Source organism: Halichoeres trimaculatus, unplaced genomic scaffold, assembly GCF_033239565.1.
Source record: "Halichoeres trimaculatus isolate MK-OKI-2021-1 unplaced genomic scaffold, fHalTri1.1 fHalTri1_scaffold_23, whole genome shotgun sequence".
NCBI classification, from domain to species: Eukaryota; Metazoa; Chordata; class Actinopteri; order Labriformes; family Labridae; genus Halichoeres; species Halichoeres trimaculatus.
The window spans coordinates 18,480,840-18,499,583 of record NW_027437201.1 but is presented as its reverse complement, the minus strand read 5'-3'; the positions used below and the strand labels follow the sequence as shown (position 1 = coordinate 18,499,583).

The 18,744-nt window shown below is 41.9% G+C and overlaps 2 protein-coding genes across 3 annotated transcripts in view; both read right to left on the bottom strand.

Annotated features, from left to right (window-relative positions):
* Positions 1-480: 480 nt before the first annotated feature.
* tap2t (transporter associated with antigen processing, subunit type t, teleost specific) lies at positions 481-7,069 on the bottom strand. Its single transcript, XM_074663733.1, has 12 exons — positions 6,814-7,069; positions 5,581-6,114; positions 5,381-5,495; positions 5,159-5,289; positions 4,454-4,659; positions 4,029-4,226; positions 3,777-3,905; positions 3,503-3,694; positions 3,206-3,379; positions 2,827-2,986; positions 2,528-2,664; positions 481-1,547 (listed from the first exon to the last, which is right to left on the bottom strand). Exons 2-12 carry the CDS (start codon positions 6,077-6,079, stop codon positions 1,353-1,355), a joined length of 2,136 nt encoding a protein of 711 aa, XP_074519834.1. The 5' UTR covers positions 6,080-6,114; positions 6,814-7,069; the 3' UTR covers positions 481-1,352.
* A 1,004-nt stretch (positions 7,070-8,073) lies between these two features.
* Positions 8,074-18,744, bottom strand: part of slc16a5a (solute carrier family 16 member 5a) — a 39,591-nt gene continuing 28,920 nt past the window's right edge. Inside the window, exons 2-6 of one of the 2 annotated variants that reach the window (XM_074663343.1) lie at positions 17,988-18,350; positions 15,367-15,824; positions 11,822-11,965; positions 10,612-11,451; positions 8,074-9,680 (exon numbers count right to left, since the gene is read on the bottom strand). In XM_074663343.1, coding sequence (XP_074519444.1) covers positions 9,406-9,680; positions 10,612-11,451; positions 11,822-11,965; positions 15,367-15,733 — 1,626 coding nt within the window. In that variant the 5' untranslated portion in view covers positions 15,734-15,824; positions 17,988-18,350 and the 3' untranslated portion in view covers positions 8,074-9,405. The remainder of the gene's footprint in view (positions 9,681-10,611; positions 11,452-11,821; positions 11,966-15,366; positions 15,825-17,987; positions 18,351-18,744) is intronic. The other variant, XM_074663344.1, reaches the window with a different exon arrangement.

Genomic DNA, 18,744 nt, shown 5'->3' with positions numbered 1-18,744 from the left:
TGTCTTTTCAGTTATACTTTTGTTTTAATTTACATACGTCACTGATATTTTTATTCTATTATTATTTGTGTTGTATTTTGGGTTATATTTTCTCCCTGTTTCTATATGCTTTATTATTATGTCATTAACTTGTTTTTTTTTTATATATTACATTAATACATCATTGCTATTGCTGGGGTCTATGTTATTTATTTATTCTAATTACATGTAAAAAAAAAAAAATGAATAAAATGTTTTAAAATACAGATGTTCTGTTTTCACCTCTGTGTGTCAATAAAAATGTTGTAATCCTCCATCAATGAACCCATATTTTCTTACAATAAAATCCCCTGCCTTGGCCCTGCACCCAAAAAAAATCATTAGATCTGAGGCCGCATAATCCTAGAAAAATGAGGCCAAAGCAGAAGTTTCAGAAGTTGCTGATCAACGAGAATCCGCATGAGGCTGGCTGCAAAAAGACTGGAAACCTTACACACCAGGCAATAAAAACCCTCACTTTTATGCCATTAAAAACATATTTTTAGCCTGGTACAAAAAGCTTGGATCTGAAACACTGCACACACTGTAAGGGCGGTGATTCTTTTTCTAACTTGCCTGTTTAGAAGATATTAGGACTGTCTGATTGTCCAATCAAAGACTCATATGACTGATGGACAGCCTACAAAGTGACATCAGTTACAACTTGAAAAACTGCAGAAATTAATATGTTAAATGAAAAGGATAAACACGAAGATATGAGCCCAAGACAACAAAACATATTCAATATTTTACAGTGATAAAGATAAAATGAAAAAAACAAAATGTTTAAAAAGCTTTTGGTGAATGTTTTCATAAAAAGGCCACTTAATAAACACTGATGAGCTTTTTCTTACATTAAACAAACAATAATTTCTTTCTTTCCCTTGTAGCTCTTCTTGGAATACTCTCATTATATGTGAACATGTTTCAAACATTAATTTTTCTGCACAAAACCACATCATATCCCGAGCTACACCCAAACCAAAGAAAAGAAAACCCACAGTTTAAATACATTCAGTGTTTTTTCAGTCTGTTTGCTATGATGTATGACCAGTAGAGCTGAGTTAACAGGAGATAACTCAAAGTTGAAGTTATTGACTCTATATGTCAGAAATGTATCAGTTAACCTCACTTCCCAGAGAGCAAGAATAAAACTTTTACTTCAAAAGTATCTCAACCATTCACAGACAATACCACAACTCCTGCTTTGTCTGAACTTTGCCTTACAAAGCACTATCTCCACCTCCTCCTCAGGAGTGTTTTCACATTTCAAACATCCACCTAGTTATTTGTAAACGTTTTAAAAAAAAATTCATGAAACAGCGAGACCCCCTTCACGGATCCTGAGAGAACAGTTCTTCCCTCAGACGGTGGTAGCGCCCTTTCTTGGCCATCAGGTCTTTGTGCGTCCCTTCCTCCACCACTTCCCCCTTTTCCATAAAGATGATGTGATCGGCTTTCTCTACCGTCTTCAGATGATGAGCCACGACCAGGACGGTGCGACCGCAGGACAGAACCTCCTGCAGGACCTGAGATGTAAAACCTGACAGTGAGCGAAGGAACTCGCAGCAGCTTACAGCAAACTGTGTGTGGATAGAGGATAAATTTATAAAATGAAGAAGGGAAAAACTTTTGTTTTGCTTTTTACTTTTGCACCTACAAGTTATTTTTCAGTTAGAAGGTATGTAAATATGTGAATTACAATCTGCAGAAACTTGCATAGCTGGTTGTTTCTTGAGCAGGTTACTTCTTGATTTGAAGGTCCCTTGTGTTTGCAAAAGCAATAGTTGAGCAGAATAAAAAATGCTCATGTTTCGTGTTTCATACAGCAGTTATTAGACGGCTCAAACACAGAGAAGAGGTTTTCATATCCTTACACTTCTTTTGCACACTGTCAGAGCTAATGTTGTCCTTCGTGTGTCCCTGGTTTTCACAGCACTGTAACAGCAGTCTGCTCTGTTTGACCACATTCCTGTGAAAAATATTCAACCAGCCAGCTGAGAGGTCGTTTAAGTCTGAATTCCCAAGAACCATTCAACTACCTGTTATCACAAGCGAGTTGAACAGAGAGCCAGAGACAAGACTGATTTGATCTCCTCTGGTATTTTCCAATAATTGACGTCACGGCAGACAAAAGGGATTGTTTTTCCCACTCAGACATGTGAGGACAGGCCTTTCCTTAGGGAGGACACACATCAGCTTCAGGTAGGAGTTTAGATTAGGTCACATTAAGTAAGAATGGGGACCATCGTCTCCTTTAGTAGAAACATGAATCTGTATTTTATCTTTATGGTGTGTTTTTACTTCTGCCCCATTTTCTCTGATAACCTGCGGCTGTAACACAAACATAAACCACTTAGGAATCAATAAACAGTCCACCCATGTTTCTGACTCTCAGTCATCAAACATCTCATGTCTGAGAGACGTGGAGCCGTTAATCTGTCGAGTGTTTCAATGGTAAAGTGCGTGCACACTGAGCTCCTGATAACCTGATAAGTGTTTTACTCACAGTGTGCTGCGCGTCAACATCCAGTTTGCTGGTGGCCTCATCCAGGATGATGACCTGTGGGTCTCGAACCAGAGCTCTGATGATGGCGGTGGCCTGCCGCTGTCCCCCTGAGAGTCTGCTGCCACCTTCTCCGATATCTGAGCGAAGAAGGCACAAAATATTCAATCATTCAAAAATCTTCATCAAATGTTCTCATCACATCTGGAACCTGCGTTACAAAATGAGAAAGCAATAAAGACACTGAACTATGTTCTTATCTCTGGTAGCTCATACTGAAGGTGTCAGACGTGTTCCTGTACCTGTGTCGTATCCTTCCTCCAGCTCTGAGATGAAGCCATCAGCATTTGCCTTCTTTGCAGCTTCTTTCACCTTCTCTATGCTGCAGTCCTTCACACCGTACTCAATGTTGTACCTCATTGATCCAGAAAACAGCTCAGGATTCTGGGAAACCAAGGCCACCTAAATAAGACAAGTGGAAATACAAACATGTATTATTAGTGCAGCGCTGGTTGATGATAGATCTGACAGACAGAGTGCACACAGTGGTTTTTACTTGTTTAAGATGTTTTTTTAAGTGTAGCACTCTGAGACTTCTGATATAGAAAGTGTTAAACAAAATAAACTTAACTTAATTGTACAAATTGTCTAAAAGCCTCTTCAGAATTTTAAAGTCCGTACCTTCTGATGGAAGTACTTATGGCTGTAAAAATGCAGCGGTTTCCCGTCCAGCAGGATCTCACCCTCCTGAGGTTCATACAGCCTCTTCAGCAGGCTGACACAGGAAGTCTTTCCACTGCCGGAGGGTCCAACCAGCGCCGTCATCTTTCCTGGCCGCAGCTCCAGAGAAACTGACTGTAGAGAGCATGTTAATGATGAATTGATGGCATGTTGACTCTGGATTAAAGCTTAACTCCATCTTCACATGCTGTCAGAACATAATGTGACACTACATCCCCCAGTCTGAGAAACATTCACCTTCAGAGCGCGATTGTCTTCAGAAGCTTTAGGGTATGTGAAGGAGACGTTTTGGAAGCTGATCCTCCCCTCCAGATTTTCAGGAGCTAGATCTCCTGCCTCCTTACACTTTGGTTTTCTGTCCAGGTAACTGAACACTTTGTCAATGACTCCCACTGTGGACACCGTATCTCCATAAGAATACATGATCTCCTAATAGGAAGATAAATATCCAGCATCAGCAGAAATGATCACCCCAGAACTAAAAAAACATGACACCAGAGATTCAGCTCACCCTTAGATTGGTCAACATTGGTTTCTGGTACAAGAGAAATGAAACTAAGCCTCCAATGCTGAGGCGACCTGACATGATGAGACTACGGGCCACGATCAACATGACGACTTTGATCCCCAAACTCACCAGCTACAATAAAGAAGGGAAACAGAGGCATCTGATACAAGGAACATTTAACTGAGAGATTATTTTAAACAACTAAAACAATGTGCCCCTCATGTAGGACAATTTTCTGCACCAGCATCCTCTTACCCTCCGTATGAGGCTGAAGGCTGAGCTGTAGATCCCTGCTCGAGTCTTCACAGCTGACATTTGCTCCAGAGCCTTGTTGTACCTCTTCAGTTCATCTTTTTCTGCCTTGAAGCTGCGGACAGTCTGGATCTTACTGATTGTCTTGAAGGCCAAGTCTTTGTTCTCAGCAAGGCACTCCTGGATCTGATCCTTCAGCTCCTGTTTGACACAAATGAATCAGATTGATTCAGTGAAGCGGAAGGAAGAAGATGGGTTTGCTTTATTTATTTATTCATTATATTCTGAAAATCAAAGCTCTTTAGATTGACTGCACTAAATCACAGCTGCCTTCATGAAGAGCAGTGAGTTTCAGCCCTGGAGCGCCCCTCACTGGTGACTGAGGGTACTTCTTCTGTACATAGTCGAGGCCCGTCTCAGACTCCTACCTGGGACCAGCTGATGTATTTCTTCTGCACAATGGCTAACAGAGGCATCTCAATGCAGGTGAGAACAGTGAGTTCCCAGGACAGCTGTGTCATCACGTTGAGCATGAGGATGGTTTTGACAGTGCTTCGGACCAGCACATTGGCGTTCAGAGCTACGGTGCGACCCATGCGGTCCACGTCAGCGTGCAGGCGTGACGAGAGACGACCTGAGGGGACAAAGCTCAGGTGTTTCTACAGGAATCTGATTGTTTTTTTTTTACACAATGCTTGACCCTTGAAGTGACACTCTGGGATAGAACAAGTTGGGTCCTATCACAAGGTTTAGGGCAGAAATTACCCCTACAGCAGTGTTTTTGTACGAAGAGACATGATGAGAACTAGAGCCTTATTTAGCGGTGTTTTTGTGTGAAAGTAACGCGCTGAAAATTCTCTAAATAAAGCGTGAATGCAGACCTATATCAGATTTTTTCGGTGGGAGTTTGTTTATTTGTGTTTTTGGTCAAGTTAAATATGGCCCCGTCTGAGTGCAGAGGAAACCGGCAGAGGAGCAGGGAGGGGGTGTTTGGTGCAAGCGCCCTGGGCTTCTGCTTCACAAAAACACTAGAGGTAATTTCTGCCCTAAACCTTGTGATAGGACCCAACTTGTTCTATCCTGGAGTGTCACTTTAAAGTTGTATACATCATGTGTAGTGTGATGTTTCTCACCAGGGTTGTTTTCGTCAAAGAAGTGCACCTCTTGCTGCAGTAGGGAGTGAAACAACAAATGCTGTAGTCTATGGTTCAGCCTGGTCAAACTGACCTTAAACATTCCTCCTCTGAAGCCTGAGAACACGGCACTGTTCAGAAAAAAGAAAAGAATATTCACCTGTTGAAACATCAAAATAGTTTATAGTATTTCAACCAGACAAATAAGATTCCTTAAATTACCTTCCCAAAGAGAAAAGCGCCAGCTGTCCAATCGTATAACCAAAGCTGGAATGTAGCACTGGACCTCGAAGCATGTCGATCACCTTCCCTTGATACAATGGGATGTAAGAATCACCTGGAAGAAGGGATGTATGACACTGAACAGGAAATTTGGAATAAACAATCATCATATTGATATCAATGTTTTTATCTGCACTTACAGAAGACTCCTAAGATGAGAGAGCTGAAAGCTGCAATCAGATAGAGGTAGTCTGGTTTGAAGTACTGTAGCACCCTCAGAAGCAGTTTTCTGGAATCCAGCTTTTTCCCCCCTTTCTTCCCATCACCAAAGAGGCCTCTCTCCCAGATCACACAGGCCACTGACGCAGACACAGGACCCAGGAGCATCATACCAAGGTCAGGAGACGGTCCGATGTAAGGCACGGAGGGAGCAGCTATGAGGAACCGTCCACTTTCAAACACGGGGGAAAGCAGGCAGAGCAGAGCCACAAAGCTTCGCAGACCAGCTGAAGGGTTACCATAAGTCACAACGGTGGTGATAAGATGGAGGGTGATCCACTTCACTGCCCCGAAGGCCCAAACACCAGCCAGTCCACCACAGCTGGGGCACTCCAGCGCTATGAGACCACCCCACAGCCCCACGTACAACATCATGTCAAAGAGAAGGATGATTAATCCACATGCTGCCTCCCCTTTCATTTTCTTTATGTGGGCTGTTCAAACTGCTCCTGGTCCTAGAATAAAAAAACATACAACAATGTTACAAACACTTGAGCGTTAGTGTTTTATTTATCTAACTTTTACGTGGAAAGACCAAAAAAAACAAAAAAAACAACAACACACAAACAAAAACAGAAAAAAAAGAAAGAAAAGAAAAGCAGTGGCAAAAAACACTTAAACCCTGTGCTTTTAGCAACATATTGATTTTTGATCTGAGGCTCATCGAGTGAAGCAACAAAGTTAGACAGGGTTCAACAACAAAAATCTGTTATAACTTGGGATTCAATGTGTCTATTGTCATAAAAACAGTAGGAAAAAACAGTCCTGGTCTGATTTTGTTAGATATTTTCCTGAGACCCAAAGAAAATATTTTATTTACAATCCTGATGTGAACTTTAGTCAGATTTTGGGAATGTTAAAGACGCCAAATAAGCAAATCTTTCTCAAGAGACAGAGTAATACTAAGTTATTGCATTAAAAGGGTCCTCACGTCGTTTCTGTGCTAAGTAATACGTGTGTGAGCCATTTATTTTAATATCTTGACTCACAGCCAACTAGTGTTAGCTAAGCTGAAAGCTACAACAACAACAACTCAATGACGACATTTAAACTCTTCCGAGTCCTGACTGGTTCAAACAGAGAGCTACATAAACCTGTTTTGCGTCGATAAATTCGTGAGTTTTTGCTTTTCAAGCCTAAAGTGTATGACTTACCTGTATAGTCCCTCTCCCTCCACTGTTAGCTTACAACAAGCTGCTAAAGTTTGTTTACTTTTACTTTCGGTTTCACCTTCGGTCTTCCTCGGTCATCTTCGGAAACATTGGCAAAGAAAATACTGTAAGACGTAAAAATCATAGTTTTAATTCGGCTCCGTGTGTTTTTTTTCTTCGCTGGTGTTTAAATAAAACTTTAAGAACTTTATGTTTCTCCCTTAAACAGTTCACGGCTGTGTGGTCATACTCTGACCGCCAGACGGCGACAAAGAACTTCCCATTCTTCTTCCTCGTCTAAATACAATTCCAGCAGGTTGTACACTTGAAGGTACAATGCTGCCACCTGCAGGCCAGGGTTTATACACTGAAAGACCATGTTAGGGCTTTATTATAGTCTTACCTCTTTGTATATATATTTTCCTGTTCATATTCAATGATTAAAATGAGATTTTTTTAACCTTTTTTAAATATCTTTTATCTCTAGCTTATTTTGTTTTACTGTTTGTTTTTCTTTACCTTCTTTTACTCCTTTTCATTATTTTATTAATACTATTATGTGCTATCAATTATGATTTTAACTTTTTAATGGTTCACCTTTTTAAACTCTTTTATAGATCATTTTTAGACCTTTTTAATTGCCTTAACTCTTGCTCATGTTTATTACTGTATTTTATCATTGCCACTTATTTTTTATTATTTTGTAATTTTATCATTATTGTTCATTTCATCTTTTTATATTTTCTGACCTGATTTCTGCTTTCATCCCTTTTTTTATTGTGTTTCCTATTCTTGCTGATTTTATGTTTTTTAATGTTTGGTCCTCATGGTCTCTTTTTAGGCTGCATGGTTCTTGTATTGTCGGGGTTCCTATAAAGTACTATAAATCATAGAAAGGACCTTTTCACCTCATGTCTTTTTACATTGTCTCTCTCTGTTAGTCTTGATTTAAGCTGTGCTTTTTTTTTTTTTACTTTATTGTGCTCATTGTTTGTTTGTGTTTTATTATTTTGTGCTGAAGACTTGTCAAAGCACTTTGTAAACTATGTTTTTAAAAGTGCTATACAAATAAAAATTATTATTATTATTATCATTATAACAATCAAGCCAATCCATTTACAGCAAAGTCCATATGACAACACTACACAAAACACGCAAAGTTTAGCAGTGATCCTCTCTTTTTCTTGAAGAAAACATTTCTTAAAATAAACAAAATAAACATAAACACACAGGCACATTTAATATTTAAACATTTATTCTCCCCTGATCAATACATATAAATACAGTTTCTATAATAAAGGTAAATTTGGCCCAAAAAGCAAGTCAAGCTTTAAAAAGCACTAATAAATCCTCTGCTAACACTCCCGTGTACTGAAAAACAGCTTTAACCTGAAATGTGTACTTTACTCTTAGTCATAAAACATCTTTGTTCAGACCTGTGCAGGTGGAGAGATCGTCTCTATCAAAACCTTTGATTTTAAGTCTAGTGAAATCAGTTGCAGCGTGTTGTAGCTCTTAACACTAAGTCCTCGATAATGTTGAATTAATTCTCCCATGAAATGTGTCCGACTGACGTGTGTTTGATATCATACTGCTGCTGTAGAAATACACCAGTTCTTTAAAAAGGCACTGATCCTTTAAGGAGTGACAACATGCTAAACACAAAAACACTTCTTTTTCAATGCACCATCCATGATGTAAAGCACAAACACTTAAAATGGGTGTAAAATGATGTCTACAGCATGCTGGGTTCATATAGTATATAAAGAGGATTAATTTTCCCTCTTTAGGGATGATGTAAATGTTAAAACCTCTCCTGTAAGACAGCGCAGCATTATTTTCTAACCCCTGTTCTTACTCCTTTAAGGCCTTCTGTAACACGTTTTTAACTACTGATAGTAAAGAGTTGCAGTTAACATGTTTATCTTCTAACACTGTCAAGAACCAAGTTATGTTGACAGAAATAAAATAGGTAATAACAGCAGCATTTAACTGCTGATGACAAATATATCCCTGTAATCAACTTGCTTACTGATTTTGCTTTCCTCATTATGATTTTACCTTTTTATAACTGTCAGTTTACTCTGTAATCCATCTTTTGCATCAATGTTTGCCTGCAGATTATCTTCTCTGACCTTTCTCTGTAGATGATTATAAACTAATGCACACCTTAAACAACATCTGAGAGCACTCTGTGATTTCTGTAACAGGATCTTGACTCTCGTGGTTTGATAAAGTGATAGATTGTGTAATGTGAGATCAGCAGCATTTGACAATTAACAGTACAATCACATTAAAGTTGTAAGTGCACATCTGTTCATTTTGGTATTGAAGTGTTGAATCTGTGTAAAGCAGAGCGAGTGATTCACAGTGTTTGTTTGGGCTTTTATGGCGCAGCAGATGGCAACGTCTCACCACAGCGGCTCACCTCAGACCAGGTCAGGCGAAGTGTCCTCCAGCTGATGAAAAGCAAACATGTGGTGCACCAAGCCAGCTGGCACAAACATTAGGAGTTATCTGCAGGACAGTTTGACCCGCAGAGAAACGTGTGTGTGCGAGGGTGTGTGTGTGTGTTAGCCTGCAGTGTGTGCAGGTTCAGAGGCTGGTGATGTATTCTGCACCGTTAGCAGAGGATTTGTCTTTGTCTCCCTCTGTGGGCACGCTGCGGTACTGACAGTCGGGAGCGACGTCCACAGCGGTGAGTCTGGCTGGTTCGGGCAGCGCAGACGGTTGACTCTGCTTTTTCAACTTTCTGTTCCCCTTATCCAGCCAGCAGAACGACACCATGAGGAACACGGCAGCGGAGGCAACAACGGCACTGCAGGCGAAGAAGACGAAGAAGTAATGGCCTGTCCTGTCAATCAGGACTCCTGCAGAAATGAGAAAAAACACCTTTAGAACGAAAATCAAGAAAATCATATGTTTGTGTCCACATAGAAGAGTAACTCAGAGCCCCTCTATGTGTGTGTAAAGGGAGTGTGTTGTGACTTGTGTCTGTGGTTACATCACTGCCCAGCTACAGCTGCAGACACGTAAACAGGGTGAGCATACCTGAAACCTGAGACCAAGAGCTTCTGCCCTTTACACACTCTGCTGAACACCAACCGTCCACAGAGAAGCTCAGACTTAAGAGCTGCAGTGCTTGGATACGGTTTTTGGGCTCTTAACTCTGTTTCCAACACCTCAGGATCAATTATTAAACTCTTAACGGGAGCTATGGCCCCTTTTTGACTGTTTTTCATCCTGTTTATACAATATGTTCACAATCAAGTTACTTTGAAATCGAGAAAAAGGATTATTCCTTTAGGCATGAGTTAAATTTACTTCACAAACTCAGGCTGGATTATCTGAAACTCGCACCACCAGAAGGCCCACACTCCGGACTAATCTTCACAAAACAGCCGGGTTACAGAGATATGATGAGCGCAGAGGAAGCAAACATCAACAAACATAAGAGTTTCTAATGCATTCAGACTCTTATAACCACATTAAGGTTTTTTTAAACGTGCAGTGGATTATTTGTTCCTTTGCTCACGTGTGTCTCTATTGTAACTAAAGCTGTGGTGGTTTATTTACGGATACAGGCTCATAGAGGAGGAGCACATGGGCAAGAGGAGAAGTGTGCTCTCCTCATCTAAGGTTTTGGGGGCAGGGAGCTCCCAGTATAGATCCATAGATCCATCCAGACTTTGAGGGAAAGGCGCTGACTGAGCAAACTCCACTTTAAATTTAGTAAAACAAACTACAAATTGTTTTTTTCATACCAAGCAGTTGATGTGTCTCATATTAGTGTCACATTACCTGCCAGTGGAGGCCCGATCAGCAGTGTGATGCTCTCCATGATGGCGAGCAAACCCAGAGCAGATGGAAAGCGGCTCATCTCCACAATATCCATAAGCACAGTGAACATCAGGGAGCCCACCACGCTCATGGACAGCCCGTAGATCACCACATACCCCAGCAGGACCATGAAGCTGGGCCCGATGCAGGGGATGCTGTTGCTGAGCCCGTTCACAAGAAGAGCGGAGGCGAACACGTACGTGTGTCGCCCTTTGAACCACTGCATGCTGAAGATGATGCCAAAGGGCGGCCGCACCGTGATGTTGACGATGCCGAGGATGGAGAGCAGCAGCGCAGCACGGCCCTGCTCCATGCTGTGAGCTGTAGCGTAGGGGACCAAGTAGATCAGCGGCACCACAAACCCCAGCATCATCCAGGTGATGCCGATGACCAACACACAGTAACGAGGGTTATGGCAGAGCTGATCGAAGGCCATGTGTTTAGTGAGGGAAGCTACCACGTAGCTCCATGCTGTCCTCATCCACCCTGCTTTCTCCTTCTCAGGCTCCTCCTCAGGTGGAGGGGGTCCGTGGTTCATCAGAGGCTGGCCCCTGCGTACCTGGGGCTGCAGAGGCCTCATGACTGCTCCACATACGCAGCAATTCAGCAAAACGGCGCCCAAAACCAGGAAGCTCCCCCTCCAGCCCAGCTCTGTGTGGAGGTAGTTACCCAAGAAAGGCAGCGTGCAGAGTCCCAGCGCTGTGCCAGTGGACGACATGGCATTCGCAAACGCTCTGCGACGCACAAAGTAGTGGCCAAGGATTGTCACGGCGGGCTGGAAGCTAAAGCAGAAACCAAGACCTGTGACAGAGAGGGGGAAAAGCTTCAGTTTGACTTTTATACATTTCTATATTTCTTTAACTTAGAAGCTTTACGTTCAACATCTGAGTCTTGACCATGACTTTTTTCAGACTTTTTTTCGTCGAATACAAAACGTCATGTGCTCATTAAGACCAAAGATAAGGAGAAAAGTCATGTTTGAAATTGTTTCTAAACATTTTCAGAAAAACTGTCAAACCCTTTGAGCATCTTTACACTCTTGAGTTTTCCTCAGCTTCTGATCAGCTGCTCCCTTCGAGCTGCTTCGTGCTGTGCAGGTAGTATCCTGAATAGTGTTTCATCAGTAATCATATTACAACTTGGATAATAAATCAGTTGCATGTTTGCTGACCTGTAATAACCCCGGCTGTAATGTAGAGCTGGCCGATGGACTGGGTAAACGAACTGGCTGCCATTCCCGCTCCGCTCAGGACTCCGCCCAACATGACAGTCGCCCGGCAACCAAATCTCTCCACCAGGACGCTGCAGAACGGACCTGCGGACCCACATAACGCTCTTAGTTTAATGCATATCAGAGCAGGAAAGGGTTAAAGCTTACACAGCAGAGGCGAGGTGGTTCTCCTAATCCTGCTGCACTTTTCACATAACTTGTGTTAAGCTCCAATCTGAATAAAAGCAGGACTGAAAACATATTTGCTCTCCCACTTAAGGCTCACATGTTGTAGCACTAAGGTGCAGCTCTGTGTTGACCTGCTTGCAGATTTATTCCATGTCTTTGTGAGTCAGAGCGTCTAGTAGATTGCTTAGCAAATATCCAAATCATGTCGATTTGCTTTTATTGCTGCTCATAAATTCTCTCTGACTGAAGGAGAAGTTTCACATTGTGTATCTGCAGCCTAAGGACTAAATACAGTCAGCTATATCGGTTAAAGGTCACCAACAGACATCAGCACATGCCTCGGTAGGTAGGCAACAGAGCTGCATGGTGCTGATGGAGATTAAAAGCCAACCTATCTGAGCTTTTATCTGACAGAGCTCAAAGAGTTACAGGCTATGAGTGTGAAATAAAGCTTTATAAGGCACAGACGTTGACCTGTCTTGTTGCTGTATTGATATATCTGAGGTCATGTTTGTGTCTTAATTAGGGCTTGACTTTAAATCTCTGCTGAGTTTCTCCTCCAAACAGTGAAAATCTGTGTCGTTTCATCGCTGGTGCATGGCTCAAACTTGCGTGCTGTTTAATGAAGATAATCCTCAGATTCTCGCCACATTTCTGTCAGATCAGGAACTTTTCAGGATCAAAGCTGTCCTGTCTCCAAAATCCACGAGACCCGGGTGTGATTATCACATCCCCCAACTCTTACAACCAACCCCTGAATTACAAAATGAAAATAGAAACTGACCTTCTTTAGTGTATTCAGAGTGAGGTTGTTTCAAAGGTCTAAAGTGGTTTATAATGTGAAACTAATAAGAAAGAGAAAACAGTGCCAGTAGAGCAAGATTATACGGAGGGGAGTTTAACAACACTGGGATATCACCGACCGGCACTCATTGTTCTGCTTTAGCCTCACTTTGTTTTTCTCATGTGAGCAGGAGTTTACTGAACACCACCAAACACAGAGTACTTCCCTATAGAGGGATTACTTGTTTATCAAAACCGGCGGATGCGCGCGCAACTTTGGTGCAGAAGCACTGTGGAGTATAATGGTTTGTCAACCAATGTGGAAGAGTTAACCACCAAAAAACACATTTTTTAACTTAATGTCATAAATGTGACGGCCGGTAAAATGCTCCCAGGTTTGTGAAATAGCAGTAAGTGGACAGAAGAGATCAGCAAGTGGACAGGTAATAAATAGGTGGACGGATGTTTTTAGCAGAGAAACTTAGCGTTTACCCTCAGAACCTCAGTCCCAAACCAATTTTTTCATTAAATAAGCAAAGTCAAATCTTTATTTTCAGTATCAGCAGTTATTATTGCTTGTTTGCAGTCAAACCTTATTAACTGAGGTTGGATAAAGAGTATGCATTGATTACAAACACGTAGACGTCGCTGGTGTTTCAGTGTAAAGTGTGACCCTGTTAACTGGTGACTCTCGGCCGTTAATCACGGCTGCCGTCGGCTGAAAGTCACCAGTTAGCATGGTCGCTATTAACATCGAAACACCGGTTGCACTGTAACGGTCGAAACTCGACAGAAGTTGCCTCTACTGTGTAGTATTGTTTTTGAAAGCTGTCCACAGAAAATCCTTACATTTTGATACTTCTAACAGGTTGAATTTAGTGTTTAAAAAAAGCTAACTCGTCTGAAGTAATGGAGCTAAATGCTAAATGCTGCTTCTGCGGTCGAGGCGCGCGCGCATCTTTATGATGACGTGGACTGATAATCCCTCTATACTTTGGTGTGGCCAGGAACTTCAGTCTCTTTTCTTCTTTTAAGCACTGACATTATTTCATCTGACAGATGTTGCTGATAAGAAGACGGAGTGAATAGATTTCAAACCGGTTTGATAAGGCTGGGATTTCTGAGGACGTTGAGTAACCTTCATACACAGTTTATTGCGTAAAGCAAGCACAGTTTCAGGTTTAGCTGTCTGAATACCAAGAATTGAATGATTGGGTAATAGTTTGTGGTTTCTACATTGACATATTAATACCACTTTGTGTAAATCTAAGTAACATATTGAGTGTCCTGAGCTGAGAAAAGAGCCAGACCAACAACATTCCTGCAGGTTTCTGCAGCTGAGGGTTTGCATCCTGTCAATTCCCTCTTTAAGTTTGATTGATTTGTAAGATGACGCTGTTACACTGCAAAAAAATAATTCTTATGAAGTGTTTTTGTCTTATTTTCAGTAGGAAATGTCTTTTTAGACTTAATATGAGCCACATTCACCTGACCAGTCCAGAAAAAATGTCTTACTTCAAGTTATTGAAGGACTTAAACAACAAGAGAAAAGTTACCTGTATTAAGACATTATTCTACTATAAAGCAAATTATCTTCTTATAAGCAATTCAGACCTCACTTTTCTCTCTAAAAAACAAAACAAAACATTTCTCTGGACTGGTCAGGTGAATGTGGCTCATATTGAGTATAATAAGACAATTCTAACTTAAAATAAGACAAAAACACCTCACAAGGTTTCAGTTTTAAGCAGAGTAGCTCTTACTAGCAGGGCGTAAAGTTCACAAAATGAAGCTGAAAAATCCTCCATACTTTCTCTTACATCCCCCATAGCTCAAAATTCTTTCCTGTTTCATGCATGTGACATGCGACTGAGGAAGGAAGTCGACACTACTGGCGGGGCAGATAGCTCCTCTGTGGACCACAATGACGTCTCATGATGAGACAAAACTCAAGGAAGGAAGAAATAATCTCTGTATATGGATCAACAGACTTTACTTTGTGTCTGTAAAACACAAAGGATGAAAAACTTTTTAAGTAACAGTATAATTCTTAAGTTTTTTAAACTAACTTAACCATATTTTAATCAGCCCTTAGTTTGCAAAAGCTTTTAGTGTTTTTAAAGTCTGTTATAATCAAATCAAATCAACATACCGATCTTTCAACTGTGCATTTCATCTTTAGGAAGTTAAAGTGCAGCTTTAATTTAATTGTTTTCACCCCTGACTTCCTGGTGTGTGGTGTACTGAGCTTCCTCTGTGTTGTTTGTAGAGGCAGACTACACTTTCTCATGGATTTATGTTCCCGTAATCAACACAAACGCAGCAGGATGGGTGAAAAACGCCCCAATTCTCTAACTCTGGTTTCACGTCTTCCCTGAACAACAGCAGCAGGTAGGAGCTTAAATAACAGCGAGGCTCAGGGGCTTTAAAGGGCAGCTGAAATGTTACACCTTCCAGAATATTCCTCTTGTTGTGAGTGAAAGTTGTGCGTCAGTAATGAGTATATCAGGTGGATGATGGTGAGCTGACTCTACCTCCTGCGTGCAGCACTGACGTCATGATGGAGGGCACCCAGGAGGTCTCGCTGTTGGTGGCGTGGAACTCATTCTGCAGGTCTGTGTAAAATATCCCCACACAGGAGGGGAACGCCAGAGTCAGAGCCAGGACTATGATGGTGGCAACCAGCACCACCCATCCCCATCCTCCGTCCGGAGCGGTAACCACTCCTGGTCCAGCCGTGGAGCGTGTGCGTTCACCTGCGTGCCCCCCTTCCTCCATCTCACAGTCGTTTGCCTCCTGAACTTTGTCGTGCTCTGTGCCGTTGGCCTGCTCCAGGACCCTGGAGGCCTCAGAGCCGAGGCTGCGTTCACTCGTCCCCCTGAATCCATTTCTGTGAGTCATTTTCTGCTCGACAGTTCAGGGAAGGCTCCTGTGTTAGCTCTGCAGGTTGTGTTTGCACTCCTGCCGTCCATGTCACTGTGGCTGCAGCGACCTGAGGGACACAAAGCAAACCTTAAGTCAGGATATTCAGATATTGATCTCCTGTAACACACAATAGTTGATTGTTGAAGCTTTTACGTTATTTTATGAACAGTCTTTGAGCTTTGTCAGAGGTTGGAACACCAAATGTCTGGAACGAATCACTGTTTTGACCCTGAGAAAATCTGCATCTGGTCATCAAACTTCAGATATCTACAGGCCTGTTTTGATAAAGAGAATCAATACTGAATAATGTAACCATGCCTTTGAAACACTGATGGTACTGTATAGTTAGAAACGAATCTATAATTCACTCAAAGACCTCTGAAAAGACCTCAATTTGTCTCTGCTCCTAAGCTGGCAGATAGTGGACCTTGTTATGTGACCAACATGTTTAGAGAGACTTAACTCAGAGTCAAAAAGCAGCATGAAATTCACTCCAGTCTGTGCAGAATGCAGACCCTAAGGGCCCTGCAGCAACTAATTTCCTGTGTGAGCCTTGAGGGCTGATAGTCCCTAATATCAGAAACTACTGTCAATGACGTAAAGTCAGCAGGTTTGACAGAGAGTGGGTTAACAAAGGAGAGGTCTGATAGGTGTACCGACACATACTATAAGCCTGCGTGGGTGGAAAGTTAATCTTGCCAGCATGAGACCAACATGCACTTGTGAAAATCCTTGAATAAAAAGCCCTCTGTGCAAAAACCCTCAGTGGGATTTTGCCACCAGAGGCTCTGAGGAACATTTCCAGATGTAGCGACTGCTGAGAAAATGAAACACTTTATGAGATTATGCTCCTGAAAATACAAATGCTGCAGGACAGTTTCCACAAGAGCCAAACTCATGATGCAAAGCACCAAACTCACATGCAAATACTGACCTTCAGACAACGCAACACGGACAGACACGGACAGACACTTCACTCTGCACAGACTGTAACCCCACTTTGTGTGAAAATGCAACAAGAGGTTTAATTCATAACATAATGTTCTGAGAAATTTGAGGATTTCACCATTTAATCTGTACAAAAACAGAGTTCAAGGGTGGTTATGATCTAGAATTTTTGCCAAAAACTTTTCCGCTTGAAGTCAACTTTGGAAGAAGGCTGTTAAATTACTGTACTGTACAGAAAAGCCTCACTGTTCCCCTGCGTTTGCAGTCCTTGTGCTAAGCTAAGCTCCCAACCCCCAGCCTGTAGTCTCATGTTTACTATACTGACATTAATTTATCATTAATCACTTTGTTTTCTCAACTGCTAAACTTCCACTTCCAGAAAGGAAGCCTTCTTTGTGCACCAATCACAATATTTCCCCTATGTACAGCAGTCTCTGGAAACACTTGGAGAACAGAGTTAAACGTTAGTTAACCTGAGCTGAACCAGGTGCCCCGGCATGAAACCATGCAAAAAGAGCTCATAAACAAAGCAAACAATGGACAGACATGGCAGGGCACAGTCAAAGCATTATTCTGAAAACTATTCAGAGAGTGTCAGATCAGTGAGGGGGAAAGGCCTCTCCTATCTGTGCAATCTGAGCCACTATCCAGCCATGACATCCTGTTTTTCTCCCTTACCTCCTGCAGCAGCCATGTGTTCTCTTTTACATAAAAAAATCAATGACTGTTGGCTTTTATAGAGGTTAGAAAACAGGGAGGGTGCTATGAATAAACTCTGCATCACTCCATTGATAAATAAAAGTGATGCTGAGCAGCTGCTTTGGGACAGCCCATGAAGGGATGGGAGTCAGGCTGACCTGATCAGACAGGAATTTGACAGATCTTTCTCATTTATATCATATCTTTATTAGTTAAAAATATATATTTCCACGTGTATAAATGTTATAACACGCAGTTTTTGCCAACCTCTCCCACGTGGTAGATGTATTTCGGGTTGTTTTTGACTTAAACCCAATCAGAATACGATTTTTTCACCTAGAATAACATCACAGCCTTTTTGCTAACACTAGCTTTAAGAGTGAAGCTTCAGACTATCATCCATACAGTTGATTCTTCACACCGTTTGTTTACATGCTATAATTTCACCCTGATATCTAAACACAGGCTGCTGACCATCACTGCTTCGGCACTTTCGGAACAATAAGGAAGCGATGTAAGCAGATATGTCATGACAATCTTCAGCGTTGATTTTTTTAAAATCTGAATAAATGTAAAAAATCACCTCTTTTAAATGTCGATAAACGTCGCCAAGCCCGCGTCACCCCCTCGCTGCACAGGCGGGGTCGCTCCGTCTTCACAGCCGAGCAGCAGCGGCTGCAGTCCGGGGAGGTCTGCTCTGCTGCTCGTCAGGGAGCTCCAGCAGCGTCCGCGCTCGCGCTCGCGGGGGGAGGAGACTGACATGGCCGCCTGTGAGGGTCGGGGCGCGGGCTGTGCAGGCCCCAGCGGAGGAAGGGGAGCTTCGCTGCCCTGCGGTGCCACGCACAGGCGGGACAGAGGTTCTGGAGCAGGCCCAGAACACAATGGAGGACACAATGTTCCGAGAGTTTCATGAAAGGAGAGGCTGACAGTGATTCAGTCATAAGGTCTGCATAAACAAACATAAATGAGACATTCATACTCAAGTATCTCTAATTCAAGTGAAACGCCTACTGCTAGTATTTACAGCACAATTTAAATGATATGATTCAAATGAAACTTGAAAAGTAGTCATTTTGATCTGAAAACTACATGCTGATATGCCAATATATATGAGAAAGTAAAAAGAGGAATAAAAAATATAGCAAAAATGCATTTTAAAATCAAAATACTATGAGTTAGCTAGTTGAATAAGTTGCCCTTTTCACCTATAAAACTTTATCATCCAATTAGGTGCAACTCCATCACACCTGGATTGAACTTCCAAGCATTCAAGTCGTTTTTTGCATCTATAGTTTATAAGTAAAACTGATCAGGTGTGTGAATGCAGGTCATGTTAAGTG